Source organism: Athene noctua, chromosome 18, assembly GCF_965140245.1.
Source record: "Athene noctua chromosome 18, bAthNoc1.hap1.1, whole genome shotgun sequence".
NCBI lineage: Eukaryota > Metazoa > Chordata > Aves > Strigiformes > Strigidae > Athene > Athene noctua.
The window spans coordinates 7634472-7659200 of NC_134054.1; the positions used below are offsets into that span (position 1 = coordinate 7634472).

Genomic DNA, 24729 nt, shown 5'->3' on the forward strand with positions numbered 1-24729 from the left:
GCATCTTTATTCTGCTCCTTGGGCATCTATATTCTGTTCCTTGGGTGTCTTTATTCTGTTCCTTGAGGGTCTTTATTCTTTTCCTTGAGCATCTTTATTCTCTTCCTTGAGCATCTTTATTCTGCTCCTTGGGCATTTTTATTCTGCTCCTTGAGTGTATTTATTCTGCTCCTTGGCCTTCGTTTGGCTCTGGGCTGGTTTAAGCCACAAGGCTGAAGCCAGGGCTGGGCAGAGTAGAGGGCTGTGCGGGTGGAAGAGCCCGTGTTGGGGCTCAGACACGCTTGTTGATGCCTGGGGTGTTCCTAGGGCAGCTCTGTGGTAACTGAGTTTAAGTAACTCCTCAAATAAACGGTTTTGGTGGTGATCTGGTAGGAACTTGTGTGTGACACTGAGTGTGAGGTCTAACGCAGGGGAGGTGGGTTACCTGGGGGCGGCCGTGCTTTACCCCTCTCCACCAGAAATCAGCTTCCTGCTCCTGGATTTCTACAGGATTTGGGGAGCCCCTCCATCTTTCCCTCTTCTCCATCAAAAAGCACATGTTCTTTTTTGGGGGGGCACCCCGCTCCCCCCTCCCCAGGGATGCGCACCGGGGCAGGCACCCCGGCAGAGAGGCCGGCAGGGGGGAGCACGGCTCGTGTACCCCAGGGCCGCGGCGCTGCCCCCCAGACGGCTCTTGCTGCCTGGCAAGCGGGGCAGCGAGAGGCTGTGGGAGCGCCTCTGAATTGTCTTCAAAACCCCCCTCTAAACACCATGGGACTGGGATTTGTGTCCTGTGCCTGACCCGGGGGGAGCTGGAGCAGGGGAGTGACACCAGGGAAGAGCAAACTTCTTCCAGCAGAGGCGGGATGATGAGGGTTTTTTGTCTTTTTTAATGACAGACCATGCGTTTTCTGGCTTGAGCTTCGCTTACGCACTGGTCAGAGCGAGGAGGGACCTTCAGGGCCATTGACCAAATTGCTAAGAGGGGCCCGGGGAGCCCCTCCCAGCTAAACCCCTTCCCCTCAGACCCCTCCCAGCTAAACCCCTTCCCCTCAGACCCCTCCCAGCTAAACCCCTTCCCCTCAGACCCTTCCCAGCTAAACCCCTTCTCCTCAGACCCCTCCCAGCTAAACCCCTTCCCCTCAGACCCTTCCCAGCTAAACCCCTTCTCCTCAGAACCCTCCCAGCTAAACCCCTTCCCCTCAGAACCCTCCCAGCTAAACCCCTTCTCCTTAGACCCCTCCCAGCTAAACCCCTTCCCCTCAGTCCCCTCCCAGCTAAACCCCTTCTCCTCAGACCCCTCCCAGCTAAACCCCTTCTCCTCAGTCCCCTCCCAGCTAAACCCCTTCCCCTCAGTCCCCTCCCAGCTAAACCCCTTCTCCTCAGACCCCTCCCAGCTAAACCCCTTCTCCTCAGTCCCCTCCCAGCTAAACCCCTTCTCCTTAGACCCCTCCCAGCTAAACCCCTTCCCCTCAGTCCCCTCCCAGCTAAACCCCTTCTCCTTAGACCCCTCCCAGCTAAACCCCTTCCCCTCAGACCCTTCCCAGCTAAACCCCTTCTCCTCAGACCCCTCCCAGCTAAACCCCTTCCCCTCAGTCCCCTCCCAGCTAAACCCCTTCTCCTTAGACCCCTCCCAGCTAAACCCCTTCCCCTCAGTCCCCTCCCAGCTAAACCCCTTCTCCTCAGTCCCCTCCCAGCTAAACCCCTTCTCCTTAGACCCCTCCCAGCTAAACCCCTTCTCCTCAGTCCCCTCCCAGCTAAACCCCTTCTCCTCAGACCCCTCCCAGCTAAACCCCTTCTCCTCAGTCCCCTCCCAGCTAAACCCCTTCTCCTCAGTCCCCTCCCAGCTAAACCCCTTCTCCTCACCCCCCCCGGGCCGTGGGGGCCGCAGCCTCCCCCCCTCTCCCCGCGGGCCCTGCCCAGGCCGCTCCCCCCGGCCCTGGGGCTCCCCGGACCTGCCGCCACCCACCGCTTCCCATCGCCCCCCGACACCCCCAGCACCTTCTGCCGGGGGGGGTCGGAGCTCGGGGCCCATCCCGGGGCCCTTCTGCTGCCCGCAGCCACCGGGGGGCTGCCCGGGGCCCTCCTCGCTGCCCCCGTGTCCCCAGAGGGGGTTTGAATCTGTTCAGGTTTTACTGCAGCAGAAACAGGAATGGGGGGATTTTTTTTTTTTCTTTTCCCTTAAAGCGAGGTCAGCAGGACAGCTCCGCCCCCCCTCGCCGTGCCCAGCCCCCCTGCAGGGCTTTGCTGCTGCCGGGTGCTCCGGCCTCTGACCCCGGGGGGGCAAGTCCTCTGACAGCTGCACATACACTGCGCACGCACACAGAAGCACATACATGCACGTGTGTGCATGCACATGCATGTAAACACACAGGTCCCAGGGCACACACGCACACACGCGTGCGCACACATGCACACACACACATGCACACGCTGGTGCACAGAGGTGCACACACATGCACACAGGCACACACGCATGCATGCACAGACACAGACACGAACACACACACACAGAGCCACACATGCAGACACACAGACACACACACAGACACGCACACAGACACACACATGCAGACACACATACACACACATACAGACACGCAGACACACACAGACACGCACACAGACACGCATGCAGACACACAGACACATACAGACACGCACATACACACACACATACACACATACATACACACACATACACATATACATACACACACAGACACACACAGATACGCACAGACGCAGACACACAGACACACACACGCACACACACGGACACAGACACGCACGCAGACACACACACAGACACATACAGACACGCACGCAAACACACGCACATACAGACACAGACGCACACAGACACGCACACACAGACACAGACACATACAGACACACACATACAGACACACACAGACACATACAGACACGCACGCAGATACACACACACGCACACACAGACACAGACACATACAGACACACGCACACACGCACACACACACACATACAGACACAGACACATGCACACACAGACACACACATACAGACACAGACACATACAGACACATACAGACACGCACATACAGACACGCACGCAGATACACACACAGAGACACACACATACAGACACACATACACACACATACAGACACATATAGACACGCACATACAGATACGCACGCAGATACACACACAGAGACACACACACGCACACACACAGACACACACATACAGACACACATACACACACATACACACACATACAGACACGCAGACACATGCACAGACACGCACACAGACACACACATACACAGACACATACAGACACAGACAGACACATAAACACACACAGACAGACACAGACACACACACACAGACACAGACACACACAGACACATACACACACATACACACACATACAGACACACACATACACACAGAGAGACACACACAGACACACACACATACAGACACATACAGACACTTACAGACACACACACACACACACAGAGACACATACAGACACACACAACACAGACACACAGAACACAGACACACACACACACACACAGACAGACACACACAGACACACAGACACACAGACACAGACGCACGCGCACGCACAGCGTCACGCGCGCCCCCGCGCCGCTCCCCCCCCTCAGGGTGACCCCCCCGGCCCCGCCGGCGCGTGCGCGCGGGAGGCGCGCGCCGGCGCAGCCCGCCCTGCCGCGGCGGAGCGGCCGTGACGATGGTGGCCAGCGGGCGGGCGCGGAAGCTGGCCCGGCGCTACCGGCTGGCGGTGGCCACGGCCCTCGCCATCCTCCTGCTCCAGGGGCTCGTCCTCTGGACCTCCGCCGGCCTCGACGAGGAGGGACCGGCCGAGGTGCGCCGCGGGGGAGGCCGGAGCGGCGGCCCGGGGCCTGCCGAGGGGGCTGAAGGGGCGGTGAGGGGCCGGGGGGCCCGAGGGGGGTAGAAGGGGCTGAGGGGGGGGTGAGGGGGCGATAAGGGCCCTGCAGGGGCGGTGGGACGACAGGGGAGGCGGTGAGGGGCTTGAGGTGGGTGGGGGGCCCCGGAGGTGTCAGGGGGGCATGCTGGGAGGGGGCTCTTGGGAGGGGGGAGGCCCCCGGGTGGGGGCAGGTCCTGGGGGGGACAGTGCCCCGGGGGGCTGGTGTGTCCCCTTGCTCTGGAGCTGGCAGGGGACAGGAAGGGGGTGCTCCCCCCCCGTGGTGTCTCTGTGGGGCTGGCGAGGCCATGTCCCAGGACGGGGTCCCTGGGGTGGGCGGGGGTCCCGCAGGCCCCAGGCTGCTGGGGGGCAGTGGCTGTGGGGCGGTAGCGGGCTGTCACCTGTGAGGGGGCTCTGGCTGTGGCAGTGTGGGGCCGGAGCACCTGAGAAGGGGACTTTGTGGCCCAGGGGCTGTCGGTTGGGGTCTGGCATGGGATGGGGAGCGTGGGAGGCGTGGTGGGGCTCTTGTGCTTCTCTGTGGGCGGGAGGCAGGGGTCGGCAACACCCAAACCAGAAAACATTAAAACATAATGATAATTTGGAGAGCTGGGGAGAGCACACGCAGCAGCTCGGGAAGTTTGCGGCAGCTCCTGTTTAGCTGGTCCAGTCAGGGATATCCCTGTGGAGCGTGAGGGTACAAGGACCTTTTTCAGCCGTTGGGTGTCTTTCTACCAGAACACTCTGCTAAGGCAGAAGGTGTCACCTCTCTTTTACGTGTGGGGAAACTGAGGTGTGGGCTGGGGAAGGTGTTTGCCCAAGGTCAGACACAGAGCAGGTGTTGAGGAGGACCCAGGCCTCTGGAACACGTTGCTGCCACCTTTAAACAAAGCTCATGACCTCTGGGTTGCTTATTTGAATTTATTTATTTGTTGTGGGCTGCCTGGACCACGTCCAGGCCCCCTGCATCTGGGTGGACCAGTGGCTGAAGCTGGTTTTCCCAAGAGCACTGGAGAAGGGCTGAGAGAGTCCCTGTATGGGCTTCCTTGGCTAATGTCTGTGTGGCACCAGAGCCCGTCATCTTGAGCAGGACCCTCATGCTCCAGGGCCTGTAGAGACTCTGGGCTGCTGACAAACCCCAGGTCGATGGTGGAACCAGGTTTGGCAGGAACGGTGTGTGGTGAGAACTGGGAGCTGTGCAGGGGCAGGCACAGGGTGAGCGTGGTAACTGTGGAAGAGCAAACCCAGTGGCCATGAGGTGGGGATCTCTGGAGGGGCAAGAGGTTCTCCTCCCCATTGTGGGGTGCCTCCCTGGTGTGGAGGGTGACCCCGTGGTCTTTTCATAGAACTAGAAAGTTTTCCCTGAGAGGAAAGAGGTGAGAAGGGGATCTGGGCAGCCCCTTGCAGGATGGAAGGTCTCTAAGGTGACTGCTCACTCAGCAGATCAATTCCCAGCCCCAGGCCTCCTCTTGGGCCACCGGGAATTTCCGTGAGCACCCTCGTGTGCTGCTGTATGCCCACCACCAAAACAGAACCAGGGAATAAATGCGGTAAGGAGAGGGGACACAGAATTGCCAGTGATCTGGAGGTGCTGGGAGCGTGAGAGCAGACTGATTTGGCAGCCAGGAGTGCCCAAGTGCCCCTTTCCCATGACCTTGATCAAGTCATTTCACCGGTCCTGGCTTCCCCCTTCCCTCTGCACCGTCCTGCACTGCTTGACTCCTTTTCTCTGCCCCTACCCTGCGCAGCCTCCTGGGTTGGCTCATTCTGCCACGGTCCTCGCCTGCTTTATCCATGTCTCTTCCCAAAACCGAGCTGGGGAGCTGACAGGTTTGGCCATGGGTCCCCTCGCCTGGAGACGTGATGGTTCACCACCAGCAGCCTTGATTCCAGGGCTTGGGAACAGACAAGTGTCTTCAGAGAAGGCAGGAACCATCCTGCACTTTATGGACAGCCCAAACCCATTAGCAAGCTGGGAAAAGTCCAGTTAATTTTTATTTCTTCTAAAATGGCAAAGCTCTTGGTTTCTGAGCCCTCCTGCAGCTTCTCATTTTGGCCAGACCTGGAGGAGCCGCTGTTCCCTTGGAGCATTTCTGGTAAAGCAGGAGGAACCTCCCAGGAGAGCCTGACCTTGCAGGCCTGGAAGGATTTGGGCAACCTTGGGATCTCTTAATTGCCAGAGTAAATGGCTCCTTCCCACTAATGGACACCACTCTATGTGGCTCGTCCCCACCACGAACGGGCTGTGACTCGCTGTATAGAGCAAAAATGAGACTTGAGCCCTGTAAGTGCTGTGGAGCATCCGGAGTCGGGTGAGCTCGCCTTCCCCTCCAGACCAGCGCCTCGGCTGGGGCACCTGCGGCACTCAGAGGCTGGGCTGGCAGCTGCCTGCACTGCCTGGGAGTTCCCAAAAGGGCTGCTCTGATCTCAGCCAGTGGCTCAGTTCTTTGAAGCCTGCTGGTTTCCTTTTCGTCCCTTCACAGGGTGGGGAAGAGCTTCCCCTGCTTGGCAGGCCTCATCCCCGCTGGTTCCCTGGTATGAGCTGAGCAGAGGCTGAGGGCGGATCTTTGCCCTTCACTGGAGCAGGCTGTAAACCCACCTCGCCCCAGCAGCACCAACTGGTCGCTGCCGTGTAAGGGGCTTCGGCCACATCAGAGCCACCAGCCCAACCCTCCCTGAGAAGGCTGTGCCGCTTGGATCATGGCTCTTTGCAAGCCCAGTTTCAGGGTCCTGCAGGCTCCCTTTATTCACCAAGCAGATGCTTTATGATGTGCAGACCAGCAGCAGCTGGAGCAGTCTTCATCCACCCAGGTCAACACTGACCTTCCTACTTCTAGGAAGGCAAATTCTCTTGTTTCACTGGAATCAGTGGACGGGAGAGGAAATCCCATCGGTACCTCACCCTTTGCTGGCAGACCCCCGCTGCAGCCTGTCTGCACACAAAGGTGGGAGCCCGAGGGACCGGGGCGATCCTGCCTCTTCCTGGTGACACTGACAGCTCCTGAGCAAGTGTGTGAGCTCCCTGGAGTGCGCAGCCTGCAGTGGAGCTGGCACCAGCAAAATGCAAACTGCACAGTGTCCTTGTGGGTGAAGACGATCTGTCACTTGGGAAAAGTGTTTTCACCTAGTCGTGTCTCTTCTGCCACTTCGCCTCCTATCTTCCTCCTCCCAGAAGGGAGGCAGCACCTCTCTAGGACCAGTGTTCGTGTCCTCTGTGTGCTGCAGCCGCCAGAGAGGCTTCCTATGAAACATGTTTTTTTCCAGCTTTGCTGAGATTCCTTGATTTTTATTTCCCCTCCCCAAAAGAGCATTTTTAGGGGGCTGTCTCCAGCCACTGTAATTGTGAGGTTTAAGGTTCTGCTGCTGCAGTTGGCAATCAGGAGTCCAGATTTCTCTGCTGACTTTGGAACGTTTTGGCGCTGTTTTTGCCTGATGAGCAATGTGAGGAGCGTGTGGCAGACACCAGAGGCAGTCGACCAGAGGGGAAATCATGCAGGACACCAGATGCTCTTAGCTCTGCTCCTTACAATGGCAGAGCTTGGAGATACCAGGGCGGCTGGACCTGTGCTGGGGATAGGGTGCAGGTAGATACCTGACCCACAGCTCTGTGGCACTGGATGGACAGGAGTGTCACAGCAGGGGAGGCAGGATGGGAGAGGTGACCTCTGGCTGGTGCCTGGAGCCGTCTGAGTGTGTCAGGAGGAGGGGCACGGGGAACCTGACCAAAAGTCTTGCGCACAAGTCTTAAATAGAGCAGGACAACGTGGCCAGAGTCATTCCCTGCCTGGCTGGGGTGGAGGGATGGCTCTGCTGTGGTTCAGTAATTAGAAGCCATTGAGTTTGTTAACTGTTAGCTCCAGAAAGGCTGGCGATGCTTCTCACGACTTCCCTACAGAAGGCGGCAGTGGGCGTGCTTGCGCACCAGGAACAGGGCACGAGCAGGACTGTAACCGAGGGTGACATCGTGCAGGGGCTGTCCCCGGAGTCAGGTGTCCTGGGGAGCGGAGGCCATGAGTGGGGCCGGTGCATCTCCCACGGGCTCAGCCCTGTCCCCGCAGGGAGACTCGCTCCTTGCCTGTCACCTGCCAAGTCCCCACTCCTGTGATGCTCGGTGGAGAAAACAAGTTTATAACTCTGGAAACAGATGGTCCTGCCTGGTGACTAATGAACGGTTCGCTGCCTGTCTGGGCGGAAGGCGCTCGGCTGATCCTTGCTGATGTTGGCACCTTGGAAGTTAAGCAGCGGCTTGACCCCTTCCTGGGTAGCCACAGTTTGCAGGCTGTACCACTGCAATGTGGGTAGTTCAGGGACTGCAGAGTGAGCAGATCTTGCCAGCTGCTTTCCAGCCTTTGCACAGTGTGATTTCTCCTGGCCGTGACCTTCCCAGCAGCTTATACCTACGGTGCAGTTTGTGCAGGAGGCTAATTCTGTCCTGCTGTCCTTGTGAGGCATCTGCCCATCCTTGGAAGATGCCGCTGCCCAGGAATGGCCCCTGGTCCACTTTGCTGCCTCCTGCACTGCCCAGCACAGTGTCTGGGCAGGCAGGGTTTTGAGGGCATTGTGAGATAGCCCTGGAAGGCCTGGCTGGAGCAGGCAGCTGCTTTGCTGCCTGCCTGCTGGTGGGCTGGGGACATACGGCCCCATGGGCATGACTTCCTGGGAAAGCACTTTCCCACGAGCATGGCTCTTTGCAGGCATCCAAACTTCCCAACTCTCCCCAAGGCTGACTCGTTTCTGCTCATCAGCCAGCCTGGCAGAGGTAACAAAGCATAATTAACTGCTCCCTTTACACATCCACTTGGCTCGGCAGGAGAGTTTGTTAAAGGGATTTCTGGAAAAGCTGGTGATCGCAGCGACCGCTCCAGCCCAGTGCTGGGAGCCAGAGCCTAGGGAAGGGAGTGGGGGCAGGACCTTGTTCAGTGCCTCTCTAGTCCTTTTAGCCCTGGAGAGTGCAGCTGTGGCCATCTGGGACCCTGGCTCACAGACAGATGTGCTGGTCTTGGACTTGCAGCATGATCATGGCAGGGAAGAGCTGGTGATGACCCCTGTGCTGATCTCCACTGTCAAGGGATGCCCCTGCCCGTACAGGACCCTGGAGGGTGGCCGGTGCAGACACAACGGCTGTTAGTCTTGTGGCAAGCCCGGTGGCAGAGAGCAAGACCTTCTTTGTGTGTCTGGGCTGGTGTCTGCAAATCGAAGTCTCCCTTGCTGGTATACAGGGGGCTGTCCCTGCGAGGGGGACATAGGACCATGCAGGGGGGTGCAGTGGGGTCTTAGTCTGGGCTTTTAGGTGGTGGAGGGATGGTATAACGTCCTTTGCTGCACAGTGGCTGCTCCCAGAGCACCTGTCGTGTTGCAGCAGTGAGCTCTGTGGGGACTGGGAGCATCAAGCTGGGGAGTGCCCTGGGGAATGCCCTGGGGAGTGTGTTGGCAGAGCTGGAGGGAAGCAGGCCCGAGTTAATGCTAATGCTGTCCGTCCTCTCTTCTGCATGCACCTGGAACTGGAACAGGAGCGGCAGAAGAAAGCCAGGTTGCCTGAGAGCAGCGACGGCTCCAAGGACTCGGACAGCTCTGCCGGGCGCCGGGGCAGCGCCAGCCGAAAGCATGGGCGATGGCGGGGGCGGCCAGACAGCCCCGGGGCACTGGTGTCCAAGGTGGTGAGAGCCGTCACGGTGAGACACAAACTGGGATGGAGGCTGCCGGCCGCGCCGGACTCCTCCAGCCGAAGGAACCTGACGGAGCTGCACAGGGAGGCCCAGCTGGCCGTCTTCCAGCAGGGCGACACGGGCAGCGTGGAGGGGGCTCCCCAGCCCACCGAGAACAGCTTCACCCCCAAGTGCGAAATCACAGGCAAAGACGCCCTCTCAGCACTGGCCCGGGCCAGCAGCAAGCAGTGCCAACAGGAGATCGCCAATGTGGTGTGTCTGCACCGGGCCGGCAGCCTCATGCCCCAGTCTGTGCCTCGCCACTGCCAGCTCTCGGGTGAGTGCTGCTGGGATGCTCCCAGTCGCCCTGGGCATTGGGAATATCCCAGCCAGGTGCGTGGGCCACCTTCCTTATGTCACCGAACTGTCTCACCTGGCAAAAAGTGGCCTCAATCTGTCACTGATTCCCAGATTACTGCTGCCTCTGTAATCCAATCAAAGCTGTGCCAGCCTCCTTAAACTGGGCTGTTCATCCCGACCTGCAGTGCCTGCAGAGGTCAGAGCTGGGGCCAGAGAAGGATACCCCCCACCCTGTCCCAATGCAGCCCTGTTGGTTTAATGCAAGGGGCTGTGGGTGCCACCGTGCCCTGGTGGTGCAGCCAGTCTGGGCTGCACTCATGGGGTTTGCTCGAGGCTGAGCTCTCCCCTGCCTCCCTCAGGTCTCAGTGATTTATCAGGAGCTCGGGGTGGTGGGTGCCGAGGCTGGGGGCAGCTGACAGCCCTCTCCCTCCCCACGCAGGCAAGGTCAGCCCTGTCATCCAGTGGGACGAGACCCGGCTGCAGCAGATGCCCCCCAGCAAGCCCGTGCGCATCGCCTACATGCTGGTTGTGCACGGCAGGGCCATTCGCCAGCTGAAGCGGCTCATCAAGGCTGTGTACCACCAGCAGCACTTCTTCTACATCCATGTCGACAAGGTGTGTGAGGGGAGGAGGGGTGCACTGGGACAGGGTGCAGAGCTGGGTGGCCAGTGGAGGAAATGGCTGGGTGGGGTTTGTCCTTGCTGCTGGTGGAGCTGTGACCCTCCACCTGTATTTCTGCAACCCCAGGGAAGCAGGATCTATCCCCCCTGCCTAGAGCAGTCTTGTCTTGCTGCTCCCCTCCCTGTGGAGGCTGCTGTAAGGGCTGGGCCCTGGGAAGACGAGCTCCCTGCTGAGCGTGAGCCTGTTCCCTGACAGCGCTCCAACTACCTCCATCGCGAGGCGGTGGAGCTGGCCCGGCACTACCCCAACGTCCGCGTGACGCCGTGGCGCATGGTGACCATCTGGGGAGGTGCCAGCCTCCTGAAGATGTACCTGCGTAGCATGAAGGACCTGCTGGAACTGGCTGAGTGGCCCTGGGACTTCTTTATCAACCTGAGTGCCACTGACTACCCCACGAGGTGAGGACCTTGCTAGGGCAGGGGAAGAAGGCGGAGGTATTTGGGCTGCACGATGCTGCAGCAGCCTTGGGAAGGGCAGGGAGGAGCAGGGAGCTGAGGGCAGATGGGCTGGGAGATTGCACCCACGTGCTGGTGATGATGCTTCAGGGCCAGGCTGGTCCCAGCTCTGCAGAGGAGCCCAGCCAGTACCTTGGAGGCTGTTTTTTTCTGCGGTCTGGGTGTTGCAGGGGAACACACCTGTGAGGCGCCAGACAGCAGAGACCATGGCTGTGTCTCCCCAGCGATGGGACAAGGGTTTGAGTCAGCACCCACAAGGCAGCTTTAGGCTCCTTGTGTCTGATGGCTTTTGCAGTATGAATGTTTACTGGGCTGCTTTACCCCAGGGGCCGTTAATGCTTTCGAATTTGCACCTCAGGACCAACGAGGAGCTGGTGATGTTTCTGTCCAAATACCGAGATAAGAACTTCCTGAAGTCTCATGGCCGAGACAATGCCAGGTAATTGCAACTAGGGGCAGAGCTGAGCTGGAGGAACAGAAAAAGGAGGGATTTCAGAAACGAATTGAAACAGTTGGGGCAAGGGGGGGATGTTCTGGATGCAGCTGCACTCGACAGAGTGGATGACACACCTAAGCCCTCATCCTCATGCCCAGGTTTATCAAGAAGCAGGGCCTGGACCGCTTGTTCCACGAGTGTGACTCCCACATGTGGCGGCTGGGTGAGCGCCACATCCCCGAGGGCATCGTGGTGGACGGGGGCTCCGACTGGTTCTCGCTGACACGCAGCTTTGTGGAGTACGTGGTCTATGCTGATGACCAACTGGTGTCCCAGCTGCGCCAGTTCTACACCTACACACTCCTGCCAGCCGAGGTGGGTGCTGGCTACTGGTCACGGGCCAGATTTTCTTCCCACTGTACTTAACATCTGTGTCCTGCTTCATCCCTGCCCTGGGGAGCTTGTGAAGCTGGGAGCTTCAAGATCTGGACAGGCTGGAGTGATGGGCTGAGGCCAACTGGAGGAGTTTCAATAAGGCCAAATGCGGGGGGCTGCACTTGGGCCACTACAACCCCCAGCAGCGCTACAGACTTGGGGAGGAGTGGCTGGAGAGCTGCCAGTCAGAGAGGGACCTGGGGGGTGACTGACAGCCGGCTGAACAGGAGCCAGCAGTGTGCCCAGGGGGCCAAGAAGGCCAATGGCATCCTGGCTTGTATCAGAAACAGCGTGGCCAGCAGGGACAGGGAAGGGATCTGACCCCTGTGCTCGGCACTGGTGAGGCCGCCCCTCGATTACTGGGTTCAGTTTTGGGCCCCTCACCCCAAAAAGGCCATTGAATGACTCGAGCGTGTCCAGAAAAGGGCAACGGAGCTGGTGCAGGGTCTGGAGCACAGGTCTGCTGGGGAGGGGCTGGGGGAACTGGGGGGGTTTAGTCTGGAGAAGAGGAGGCTGAGGGGAGACCTCATCGCCCTCTACAGCTCCCTGACAGGAGGGTGCAGAGAGGGGGGATGAGTCTCTGGAGCCAAGGCCCCAGCGCCAGGCCCCGAGGGAATGGCCTCAAGCTGCCCAGGGCAGGGTCAGGCTGGCTCTGAGGAAGGATTTCTGTGCAGAAGGGGCTGTTGGGCGTTGGAATGGGCTGCCCAGGGCAGGGGGGGAGTCCCCATCCCTGGAGGGGTTGAAGAGTCGGGTTGACCCAGCGCTGAGGGATCTGGTGGAGTTGGGAACGGTCAGTGTGAGGGTCATGGTTGGACTGGAGGAGCTTCAAGGGCTTTTCCAACCTTGACGATTCTGTGATTCTGTGAAGGGCATTGCTGGTTCTCAGGCAGCTTTGTGCCTCCCCTTTGAGCCAGGTATGAACGAGGGGAGAGAGGAGCAGACAGCCAAGGGTCATGTTTATATCCTGCCCTGCTTTAGGTCCAGATGCCCCCCTGGGCCAGATCAGGGCCAGTGTGGGTGCACAGCCTTGGTCCCTGACAAGTGCCCTGTGCTGGGAACAGGGATAGGTTTCTGTTCCAGAGATATCGAGGTCTGTCCTGTTCCTCTGCTGGTGAGGGGTGGGGGGGTCTCTGTTAACCACCCGTCCTCCATCCCCACTGGGTGTCCTGTCCCTTCTCTGCCATGCACAGTCCTTCTTCCACACGGTCCTGGAGAACAGTCACGCCTGCGAGACACTGGTCGATAACAACCTCCGAGTGACCAACTGGAACCGGAAGCTGGGCTGTAAGTGCCAATATAAACACATAGTCGACTGGTGCGGGTGCTCCCCAAATGACTTCAAACCCCAGGACTTCCTCCGACTACAGGTGAAAAAGATCCTCCTTTCTCCTCCTGCTCTCTCCCCTCCTCCCTGAGCTCCCCAGGGGTGCAGTGCCAGCTGCTGCGCGTGCCCCCCAGCCTCACCCCAGCCCCGCACGGGGCCGGAGCAGGATGGGCTCCCCAACCGCCGTGTAGACGCTTGGGCAACAGGATTACGCTGACTGTCCTGCCCAGCAGCCAGGCTTTTGCTTGCATTGCTGCTCCTCTTCCCAAGCTTTCTCTCCCCTTTTCCTGCTCTTTCCCTGCAGACCTATCCCCTGGGGCAAACACTTTTTCAGTAAGACCACTTCAGAGTGCTTGCTTCCCATGCTCTCGGTGCATAGGGATGTAGACCAAAAAAGGGAGGTTTGGGGGAGATACACCCAGCTCTGAAAAGAGAAGTTAGTAGGATTTTTAAAGCAGTCCTCAGCTTATATAGTGCAGGGCCCTGTTCCTGCAAGCTGTGCCCCGTGGCCAGGCCTCGTGCAGGGCTCCTCAGCAGCTCTGCAGGGTGGGGGCCCATCTGAATAGAGATTGCAGCAAAGGAGTTAGATGACACATGGCTGCTGCTGAGCATGGAAAGGGGGAGGCAGTGGGAGAGATGGGAACCCATCTGCATCACCAGTAAGTGTTCTGTGTGCTCCCACTGCTCCTGTCGGTAGAGGATTCCCTGTAGAGCCTGGCTGTGCTTTGCCGCTCCTTAGCCTGTGCCCTCAGAGCGGGCAGGATGGGTCCCAGCATGTTTATTCCTGGTCTGTCTCCCTCCCAGCTGCCCTGCTCAGGCAGGAGGGCAGGGTAGGTGCAGCCAACACTTAGAAATGCCTGTTCACTTCCAGCAACTCTCCAGACCTACCTTCTTTGCCCGCAAGTTTGAGTCAACGGTGAATCAGGAGGTGCTGGAGATCCTGGACACGCACCTCTATGGCAGCTACCCACCCAACACGCCAGCCCTGAAGGCGTACTGGGAGAACGTCTACGACCGTGTCGATGGGCTCAGCGGCCTCAGTGATGTCACCCTCACCTTCTACACAGCCTTCTCCAGGCTGGGGCTCCACAAAGCTGCCTCCATGCCAGCAGCAAAGGCTGACAAGCTCTGCAGGTGGGGTATTTGCCACAGGCTCCATCCAGGTTCCGAAGGTGGCCTGTGTCTCGTGCTGGGAGGATGCTGATGCTCAGATGTGCAACCTCTCTATCTTTCTCTCTCCAGATTTGAGCCTCGGGGCTTCCCATCCAGTGTGCACTTATATTTCTATGACGACCGTTTCCAGGGTTACCTGGTGATGCAGGAAGTGCAGAATTCAGCAACTGGGCAGGCAGAGTCCCTGGAGGTGTGGATGATGCCCCAAGGCGCTCTGAAGCTGGCAGGTCATGGAGCGCAGGCAAACCGTTTACAAAACCTTGAGGTAAATGGGGAGAATTTCCCTCTCAACGCCCACTTTCTTCCCCAGCTTTCCCACGCTGTGCTGCCCTTCCTCCTCTCCCTGACCTGTATTCTGTGGGGACAGAGGGACAGGGTGCCACTGTCATGTCCGAGAACAAACCTTTGTCCAGGAGTTTGGCTTCTGTGTGGGCTGGGGAAAAGGCCTGAAAGGGATCTTTTGGGGGGGAGCTGAAGCTGTGGTGCCCAGTGCCTGCAGCTGCAGGAGGCATCACACAGCTGGATTATTCCTGGCATGGAGAGTTGCGTGGAGCGTGGGGTGTGCGTTGCTTTGGGCTCCAAAGCTTTATGCTTTCCCTGGTCCAGGGAGGTGAAATGCAAAACCTGAGCTGGTAGTGTCTCCCTTCCCAGCGTCCCACTGCTTGTGTCTCCTGTCCCTCCAGGTGGGCACGGAGTGGGACCCCAAAGAAAGACTCTTCCGCAATTTTGGAGGCTTGATGGGGCCTTTTGATGAGCCAGTGGCCATGCAGAAGTGGTCGCGAGGCCCCAACCTGACGGCCACGGTGGTGTGGATCGACCCCACCTATGTCATTGCTGCTTCCTACGACATCACGGTGGATGCTGAGGCAGAGTTCACCCAGTATAAGCCCCCCCTCAACCGACCCCTGCGCCCCGGCATCTGGACCATCCGCCTCCTCCAGTTCTGGGAGCCGCTGGGGGAGAACCAGTTCCTGGTGGTGCCCCAGACCTTCAACCGCAAGCAGCCTCTCAGGAAAGGTGAAGATGCTCTGGGGTCTGGGAGTTTGGGACTGGACTGGGGGGCTGTCCCTGCGGGCAGTCCAAGGCGCTTCGCCTGGTGCTGGCCTTGCTGGGTTGCAGCTGATGATGAGGAAGGAGCCATCCTTCCCACTGATGTCCCCTTACCCACAGGAGTCCTCGAGCCAGGCACCTTCTGGGCCCGTTTGTAGGTCAGATCTGTCCCATAGCAGCACCTCCTCCTGGGGCTGGAGGAGAGTTGGGGTTGCAGAGGGATGCTGAGCCCCGTCAGGAGCAGGGTGGTGGGCCTCCCAGGGTGCTGGGACATTGCCGCATTGCTGATCCCCTCTCTCTTCTCTCCCTGTGCTGCCCAGATGACACCAACTGGCTGCACGGTGGCCCCCCCCGCAACGAGTACATGGAGCAGAGCTTCCAGGGCCTGGGGGGGATCCTCAACCTGCCGCGGGCCGAGGAGGCGGAGGAGGACGCGATGCAGAAGGCGCAGCTGACGGGCAAGGAGCTGGAGGACTGGGTGGATGGTGCCATCGGCGCCTTCTGGTCCGTGGCGGATGTCTGCATGGGCAGCCCCTCCGCTTGCACCTCCCTGGAGACCTGCAGGGAAACCTCCTGGAGCTCCCTCTCCCCGGACCCCAAATCCGAACTGGGGCCCGTCAAACCCGACGGGCGGCTGAGGTAGCAGGAGCAGACGGGGGGCGGCGGCCTTGGGAGCGAGGAGCATCCTCCGTCACTGGCGGCAGGGGGTGTCTCCGGACCACGTCACCCCGTGCCATTTGCACCGTAGTCACTTGAGGAAGAGAGAATGGGAACCTCCAGGTGGGGGGAAAACCTCCAGTGGGGTATTTTGGGCGGAGGGGGAGGTGTGAGGTCGGTGTCGCCCGGGTCCCCCGGGAACGGGCAGGGAGAGCGTGCCAAGGGCGCCTGTCACTGCAGAGGCACAGGCGGCGCCAGCGGCTGGGAATTGCTGGGGTTTGTTAACTTGGAGCCTCGGGAGGGGGTGATGGGGGAGGGAAGGCTGGTGGATGGGCAGGCTCCAGAGCAACTCAGCACCCTGCTCTGCCCCGGGCTGGGTCTCTGCAGGTTCAGGCCCTGTGCTGCTGACTGACCCCTGGGAGGGCTGGCAAGGGACAGGCAGAAGCAGAAGGGGTAGAAGCCTGCTGTCTGCGTGGAGCTGCTGCCGGCCCAGGGCTTGCATCTCATCCCCTCCACCCCAGCCCTTTAGTTTGTATTTTTATAAATATATATATAGAAATATATATGATGCAAAGTGCAATAGAGACGAGACCCCGCATTGGCCGGGATGTCCTTGTGTCTCCATCTCCCCTCAGACTGTAACATACCTTGTTCTCTTGGGTGTCCTGTCACAACAGGACAGGGTGCTGGGTCGTTTACATACTTTTTATTTTATTAGTAGTATTATTATTGTTTTTCTGTTTCCCCATTTCCCGCTGGGGAGCCGCGCCCTGCTGCCCCTTGGGCAGGGTTGGTTGTGGGGTGCTGCCTGTCCTCTGAGGCAGCTGCCCGACTGTGCCAAATATTTGGAGTTGCCCATGTGTGTTGTGACAGCAGGTCGGGAAGCTCTTGGTTCCGTCTCTGCTTCAGCAAAGAGATGCCCCAATCCCCTGCCAAAATGCCATCCCTGGTGCTGCTGTCCTGCTGCGGGTGAGGCAGTAGCCTGCTGGGCCTGGGAGGTGCCCTGTGCCACAGCCCCTTGGCCCAACCTTTTCTCCCGGCTCGGCAGAAGCTCTCGGGGTCTGCCGGGCTTCCCTGGCCAAAAAGCAAAGAGGCGAGACAAGGTCTGGCCACTCCTTCAGCTCTCCACTGGTTCTGCTTCCCCCTCCTCCTCCAGAGGGGGTGCAGCCGGGTATCCCCCTTCCCCACAGTCCTCCCTGGGAACTGCCTGCGCCGTTCCTTTTCTCCAAGACTGATGCTGGGTTTAGTTTTCACCCTGGGAAGATGCTTCCCATCTCAGCCTGGGCCGGGGTTTTGCCCCCGTGCAGGGCTGGGGACAAGCTGGAGCCTGCCCAGCCCAACCCATCCACTCAAGGTGGGGGCCACAGGAGCCGGGGGAGGGCTTGGGGCCTGGCCCAGGCGGGGTTTTGCCATCTCCAAAGATTTGTGCCATCCTGCACCTTCCTCCAGAGCCCCGGCCTTCCCTGCCTGACTGGCCTCGTGCTCCCGCTCCCCCCTGTTTAAGGACGCTGGTTGCTGCAAGAGGCGCGTTGTAAAACGGAGCAGATGGAGACCTGGGTGTGCTGGTCCCCCCTTCCTCGGGGGGGGGCTGGGGGGGGCTGCAGGGTACGAGGGGCCGTGCAGGGCCTGGCCCCACTGCAGGGGAAGATGCCAAAACTCTTGTGTCAGAAGCGTTATGTAAAGTTGTCTTAAATATGCAACATCACCACAAATATATCTATATCTCTACGGTGTGGTGTGTCGGGTTTTTGCAGCATGTGCTGGAAGGGGCGAGGGGTGAAGCTTTGCCCGCTGCCCTGCTGAGGGTGTAAATCCCTCCTGGGCACCAGGGCCGGGGGTGTTTTGGGGTGTTGCTCATGCGGGTGCTGTGGTGCAGAACCCAGCTGTGAGGTGTTTGTACCGGGGTGGGGGTGGGCTGGAGCACCCCTGTGCTCAGCTGCTGAGCGGCGGGAACTGCCCGCTGGTTCTCGGTGCAGCAGGTGCCCTGCAGGCCCTGCCCGGTCAGGTCGCTTAGCGTGTACGTTGTACGGCCGTTAAACCGTTAATTAGCTAATGAATGGGCACCGCCTGGGGCCTGCGGGGCTGGAGAGCGAGGGCCGGGAGCCTCCCGCAGCCCGGGGCAGCGTCGGGGCCGTTTCCCGGCCCGCTGAGGCGGGACCGAGGAGCGACGCCCGGCCGGGCTGCAGCTCCAGGCAGCGGCGCGGCGGGGACAGCGCTGCGCCGGTAGCCCCGGCTTGGGGCACCCGCGGACGAGCTGCGCTGGCTCGGACGTGTCTCCGGAGGTGGGGGGCGGGAGCCCGCCCGGCCGGGGCAGCGCTGACCCCGATCGGGGCCGCGTTTGCAGCGCGGCGGGGCCCGCCCGGCCCGGGGCCCGCCCCGCCGCGTCGCCACGGCAACCGCCGGCACCGTCCTGCGGAGGGAGCCAGTTCCGGCGGCGGCCAATGGGAAGCCGGCTGGGGGCGGTGCGACGGCCAATGGCGGCCGGCGGGGCGGGGCCGCTCCCGGGGCCGCTGCGGTCGCGCCGTGCGGCAGGCCCCGCCCCTCCCGGCCCCGCCCCGCCCCGCCGGCCGGTGTGGCGCGGGCAGCGGCTGCCGGTGGCGGGATGGCGCACCCCGGAGAGGCCTCGGCGCACACGGCGTCCGCCGGCGCGGCCATGGACAGCAACGTCCTGGCCATCGTCATCGCCGCGAGTGAGTGGCGGAACCGGGAGCGGGGGCGGGATCAGCTGCTGCCGTCGCCTCCCGGGACGGCCTCGGGCTGTGCCGGCGAGACGACGGGGGGCGGCCCCGGGGAGGGGTCGCTGGAGCCGCCGGTCCTTCTCCGGGGCCCCGCTGGCTCCCGGGGGCGGGGGCCCGAGCGGTTGACGGTGCCGGGTGGGCTCCGCGAAGCGTGGGCTGGCGGGGAGCCGCGGGTTCCCGGAGCGCTGCTGGGGGACTGAGTGTGAGCCGGGAGCCCCGGTCCCGGGCGGGAGGGGACTGGGGTGCCGGGGCCGCCGTCCCCGCGGGGGCTGGTCCCTGCTGCGGGAGCCTGGGGGTTGCTTTGGGTCCAGGACGGGGCTGAGCCCCTCCGGCTCCGGGGGTTGTCGCTGGTCTCGTAGGGAGAGAGATGTTGGGCACAACGGGCTTTTGGTGTCCTCGGGACGGGCAGCGGGCGAGCCCGGCTTCTCGGGGGCTGTTCTGAGCTGCCCTTTGCTGAGGCAGCCGGAGGGCGAAGGCGGGAGGCGGCAGGGAAGCCCGTGGACCCGCTGGGCCACTGGCTCATTCGCCTCTTCCCCTGTCCCCTGGCAGCGGTGTCCACTTCTGTCTTCATCGTGGCGATCCTCATCCTGCTGCTGCTCCTCTACCACCGGGACCCCATGTGCTGCCAGTTCCTCTGCTCCTGCCGCTTCTTCCAGACCCCCAGCCAGTATGTGAGTGTCCTCCCTCTCCTCCTCCTGCCCGCGAGTCCCCAGATGCTCCCCAAGCTCTTTCTCCCTTGCGCTGGAGTCTGCGATGCTGCATCACCGGGCTCGCTGATGGACGTGGGACCTCTGAGCAGAGCCGGGCTCTGCCTCCTCCTTGTTCCCACTCCACCCCAGAGATCCATCCACCCAGCTCTGCCTGGCTGCGCGCTGGCCCAACACTAGCAGGTTCCCCAGCTCCCCACGCAGCTCAGGAGGGGATGTTCTCCTCCCCCGGCGCAGTCGTGTGTGGGGTCGGGCTCTGCTTTACAGGGAAGGGGCCCAGCGGGGAAGGGGGCTGGAATCTCAGGGCGAAGGCAGACAAAGCCGCTCGCTCACACTCGCATCCTCAGCAACTGGCTCTCTTGTGCACGGCTCCTGGGCACGGAGCAGGGAGAGACAAAGCCCTTTCGCTTGCATCTGTAATTTCCTGGGGCTGGCTTTCAAGTGGGGAAGCTGGTGATGGAAAAAGAGCAGTGTGTTCAGGCAGTGCTGCCTTTGTGGTGGTGGCTGCCTGGGGAAAGCTGAGCCTCCAAAGCTGCAGGGATGACTGTCGAGGGGAGGGCTGCCAGTCCCACTCCAGAGCTCCCGGGAGGAGAAATCCAGCCTTGGCTAGCAGGGGATGGAGAGACTTGTGCCATGAAAGGCAAAGTCCAACACAGGCTGAGAAGTCCCCAACAGAAATCACAGTGGGAATGGGCTGCACTGCTGGTTTCCCCTGCTTGCTTTGCTGCCGCTGCTCCTTTCCCCCTTTTCCTCCCTGCCACCTGTCCGTGGGACGCGTGGGGGAGAGGACTCTGACGCCGTGCTCCTCGCCTGCAGAGCTGCTCCGAGGCAGTGTGGGACGTGCTGTGAGCTGCAGAGCCTTCGCTGTGCTCGGGCCTGGCCCTCGGGTGGGTGGTTAGAGAAGGCATCTTGCCTTTAGCAAAGGGTTGTGTGGACAGATGGATGTGGATGCAAAAAACTATATATGGAAAGGGAATGTATATAGGATGTATTTCCATCAGAAAAAGTGAAGTGGTAGTGGTGTGAGGCAGCTCTCAAGCAGGTGTAGTTGTGCTGGTTTTGCTAATCAATTAAAACAAACAGTTGTGCCCCAGCCAGCCGAGTTTCCTGCAGCTTCTGTAATTGTGTTGTAGAGCCAAGACAAACGGTTCCTTGGTTGATAAGAGCAAAAGCAGATCTTTCATTTGTAGACCTCTCTGGAGATCCCTGGTTGCTCTGAGAGGCTCTGGGCCATACTCTGCTGGCAGAGGAGACAGGGCTTTTCTGAGAGTGAGGAACGGCCCACAGCTCCAGTCCTGGCTCTGGCTCGAGAGGCTGCTCTCCGCGAGAGGGATCTCTGCTTGCTGTTGCTCAACACCTTGACAGGGAATTGAGTTTAACTGGTGCAGGACTGCTCAGGAACAGAACAGCTATTGCTCTGCAGATTTGCTTGCTATGTTATCCTGAAATGACTACCTGGGTGGATAAGAGTTTACAAATTCCATAACCCTGAGCATGTGATGGAGCTCTTATCTACACTAGCAGACTAGCTGAGGTTTTTTGTCCCCCCAAGAGAGATGGTTCTGCTGAGTCTGAATGAAACCTCGCCTTGGGCCCAGGCTGCCATGCCTCCGGCTGCACTGCACCCTTCGAGCAGGCTCTGTGCTGCCTGGTGGGGATGTGCCTGAGCTGTTCGTGTTGGTAAACAGGCAGGCAGAGGTTGGCTCCCAGCATCAAGAGCCACGTGAGCCAAATGGGCAGAGGAGCAGCTCTCTCCCCTGCCCAGAGTCCCACTTCCCAGGCTGTCTGGTGTGAGCTGGCTGAGCTCTGCTCGCTGCCAGGCAGGATGCGAGGGATTTTGGCGTTGCTCATGTCCTGTTCCTTCACGCCTTGTTACAGGACCGCCCCCCACCCTACTTCAGCAGCAGCCAGCGGCTGGTGGGTCCCCAGCACGGAGCGTCACGGCTGGAGAGTGCTGCCGAGAGCCCTGGCGTGCAGGTGATGGCTGGGTGCCTGACGGGAGCTGGGGGAAATGGTAGCGAAGATCCTGGTGAGCTTGGGAAGAGACTGGGGGACCCAGGGAGCTCCTGGGGCACAGGGAGAAGGTGTTGAACAGCAGGAGCAACTTTGGGCAGTGCTGTCTGTATGTAAAAACCTGGCTGTGGGGGGCAGGGACACTGCAGAGGACACCACGGTGCCCTGAGGTGTTTGGGCACAAAGCACCAGGCAGATCGTGGTGTAATTACCTGCTGGGAGGGAGGATTTCCTCTCTTGGGGTTCAAGGAAGGGCACCCACAACTTTGAACCCTGAAGTAACTCGAGGTAGTACCAGGCCACGAACTCTGAGTGAAGAAAGCCAGTGCCACACTGACCTTTCTCTTCTGGGCTGGGCATTTTTAGGGAGACGAGCTATTCTGCGTCGGACCCCCCAGCAGCTACCAGCTCCCTCCCTGGGAGCAGCCCCGCTTGCCAAGCTACGAGAGCGTGCGGAAGAAAGATCGCCAGCGGGAAATCCACCAGATGATTGCCGAGAGGTTTGGGCTCTGGGCAGAGCCTTCCCAGGAGGTGAGCTCCCCCTCCCCTGCACGAGGGTGCTGGCAGAGGCCCAGGGGCAGTCCCTGCTCTGGTCCATATCTGGGTCTTGCTTCAGCAATTTGCAGTAGCTAAGGACTCTGTTCTCTGTGATTGCCTTTCTCCGATAGCCTTTATCTCTGGGAAGGGCACAAAGTGTATCAGGAGGCTCCTTTGGTGTACATCTGTGCTGGTTAATGATCCATCTCTTCCATTCGCAGAAATGCCTGTGCCAGAAGGCAGGACAGGCCCTTCAGATCATCTGCTCGGTACAAGTCCAAGCTGGGAATGTTATTTTTAGATCTGTAAGGCTTCCACGGCTTCTTGCTCCCTTCTCCCTGCAGGACAGCTCTGGGAGGCCCCTCAGTATTACCTTGAAGTGTTTATGGCTTATTTATGAGCAGGAGGCTTTGCCTGTTACATTTAAAATTTGTGCTCCCACAAAGCACAATAGAACAGAGAATAGTGAGTGCATCTGCCAAGCAGGTCCCGTGGCAGTGTCCCGAGAGACTCCTGTTGAACAAAGCAGAACAGAAACATCTGAAGCCCTGAGCAGAACACTAAAGGTTCACTGATTTACCTGGATTTTGAGCTCTTAAAGCTGTACCATGAAGTCTGGCACAGTCAGCCCTTGCCACTTGGTGTTTGGAGCTCTAACTAATGATAGCAGCCCTGAAACCAGAGCACCAAGGGCACAGGAGAGCAAGGCCCCGAAGATGAGTAGCTGAGGAACTGCAGTGGGAGCTCTTTTACATCATCCCTGTGCCACTCTTGTCACTTGTTATAGGGAAAAACCTGGCCCAGCTCTGCCAAAATAAATGTAACCACAGCCTGGAGGTTGTTCGCTGCTGTGCAGTGAGACTCACTGCCAAAACCTGGCTAGGAAGCCTGATTTGTAGATGCTTGTATAAATCCCAGTAATTGATCCTTGGTCAAAGGAAAGCAAACAACAGTCCTCTTGACTTCTGTTAAGTCTTTTCTGGCCCTGTGACAAGTGTTTGAAGGGGATCAGGGAAGAGCAGGAACCTGGCACACAGCATGAGGGGGGAGCGGGGGGAACAGGCCTCTGCAGTGGCTTTCTGCCCTACCATGTTGCAAACCGGTGCTGAGCGCTCATCTTCCAGGTGCTCATCTCGCCAGCAGCCTGCTGCTCTGAGGACTGCAGGAATTTAATTTCAAGCTGGTGGTGGTTGTGAGCCTTGTCATCGGCTCTGTAAGGAGGTGGGATAATCTCCTGGTTATTTCTGATCAGCTGTAATGCTCTTCCTCTCTCCTCAACAGATGCCGCCTCCCTACGAGCATGCTCTGAGGCATCCTCCCGCTTTCTCAGGAACAGTTATAAGCTCAGAGACCTTGGACAGACGTGGTGTGCCAGACCCCTTCCAGACTCCTCTCAGCTACCCAACTCAGCGAAACACAGCCGTGTGAGGCCTCGGCCTCAGCGTACCGCTGCTTCCCCTGGTGTCAGCGACAGAAGTGCCTGTGACATCGTTCTCATCCCCTGGGAACGGCCAAACGTCAGACCTTCACCCCAATTCCGTCAGCTGAGCCACAGGCAAGTCAGACCCAGCCGGCGGAGACGTCCCTCCTGCAGCACAAGGACAACCACAGAGCCGCCGCCAGCGATCGCAGCCTGAGTGGAGCAACCGGTGAGGGCTGCTGGCGTTTCTCTGGCCAACGTACCGTTACCAAAGGACACGGAGCAGCTGCCTGCTCCTACCCGGGGCAAAGCCAAGGTGAAGGGCTGCTCAGCCAGAGCTGCTCCAGGCAGCTGGTGCATCATACCTCTGTGAGGCAAGCGCTGCCGGCTGTACCAAGGAGCAGGCCTCAGGCAGTGGGCGTGTTGTGCTACTTCACTTATTTATTAGGTTATAAAATATTTTACTTTGTGGGTGTATGGGTGACCAGATAGAAGGAATCTGCGTCAGCATTGATGTGAGCTCTCCAGCAATGGTCCCCTCCAACCGAGAGCGATTTTGTATGGACTGGGAGAGGCTGCAGGGGCTGTAGGCAAACACCGACCACCGAGATGAACTGTGTGACTGGGTGTGCAAGCTGGGAAAGGACAGAAGCGTGGACAAAACAGCTGGTGGCTTCCACGAACATAAAGTGAAGGTGGACGTGCATGGCTGACCCACTTTATGCAGTCGTCTTCTACAAAGCAGACAATCTAATAATGTCAACACTGGTGCCCTTACACCACCAATTTTGATAACCTGTTTTCTACTGCAGAGCCAATGTTTCAAATTGTTTACAAACTTGCAGATAAAATTAGATCAGTTTGGCCACAGGGCATCAAGGCTCCTTTCTTTCAAGCAACATAAGCTCGAAAATGTCACGGAATGACTCGGGGAAGACAAAAGGTGAAATCTTGTGGATTATGGCTTTATGATACACCGCCAGCTGCTGAGCTTCAAACAGTGCCCCAGGGTTGTGCATCTTACCAGGCACTCTAAAATTAGTCATGAGTGAGGTTTACAAGTGTGAACTTGCCTCATGTGGCTAGTAAATGGAATACTTTCAGATACTTGAGTTAATCATTGAGGTGAGTTAGATAGAAGGAAAAATCCAGCTTCCTGGGATGCAGAACTAGGTGCAA

At 59.4% G+C, this 24729-nt stretch overlaps 2 protein-coding genes across 2 annotated transcripts; both read left to right on the forward strand.

Annotated features, from left to right (window-relative positions):
* The first annotated feature begins 3687 nt into the window (after nucleotides 1-3687).
* XYLT2 (xylosyltransferase 2) lies at nucleotides 3688-17845 on the forward strand. The gene is made up of 11 exons (XM_074922102.1): nucleotides 3688-3862; nucleotides 9430-9901; nucleotides 10364-10539; nucleotides 10801-11003; nucleotides 11419-11499; nucleotides 11655-11871; nucleotides 13122-13298; nucleotides 14127-14389; nucleotides 14498-14693; nucleotides 15112-15445; nucleotides 15799-17845. The coding sequence occupies exons 1-11, from the start codon at nucleotides 3728-3730 to the stop codon at nucleotides 16119-16121; spliced, it is 2577 nt and encodes an 858-aa protein (XP_074778203.1). The 5' UTR covers nucleotides 3688-3727; the 3' UTR covers nucleotides 16122-17845.
* An 857-nt stretch (nucleotides 17846-18702) lies between these two features.
* LOC141967983 (uncharacterized) lies at nucleotides 18703-24629 on the forward strand. Its single transcript, XM_074922279.1, has 5 exons — nucleotides 18703-18825; nucleotides 19423-19544; nucleotides 21459-21557; nucleotides 21960-22124; nucleotides 23412-24629. Exons 1-5 carry the CDS (start codon nucleotides 18738-18740, stop codon nucleotides 23556-23558), a joined length of 621 nt encoding a protein of 206 aa, XP_074778380.1. The 5' UTR covers nucleotides 18703-18737; the 3' UTR covers nucleotides 23559-24629.
* The last annotated feature ends 100 nt before the right edge of the window (nucleotides 24630-24729 follow it).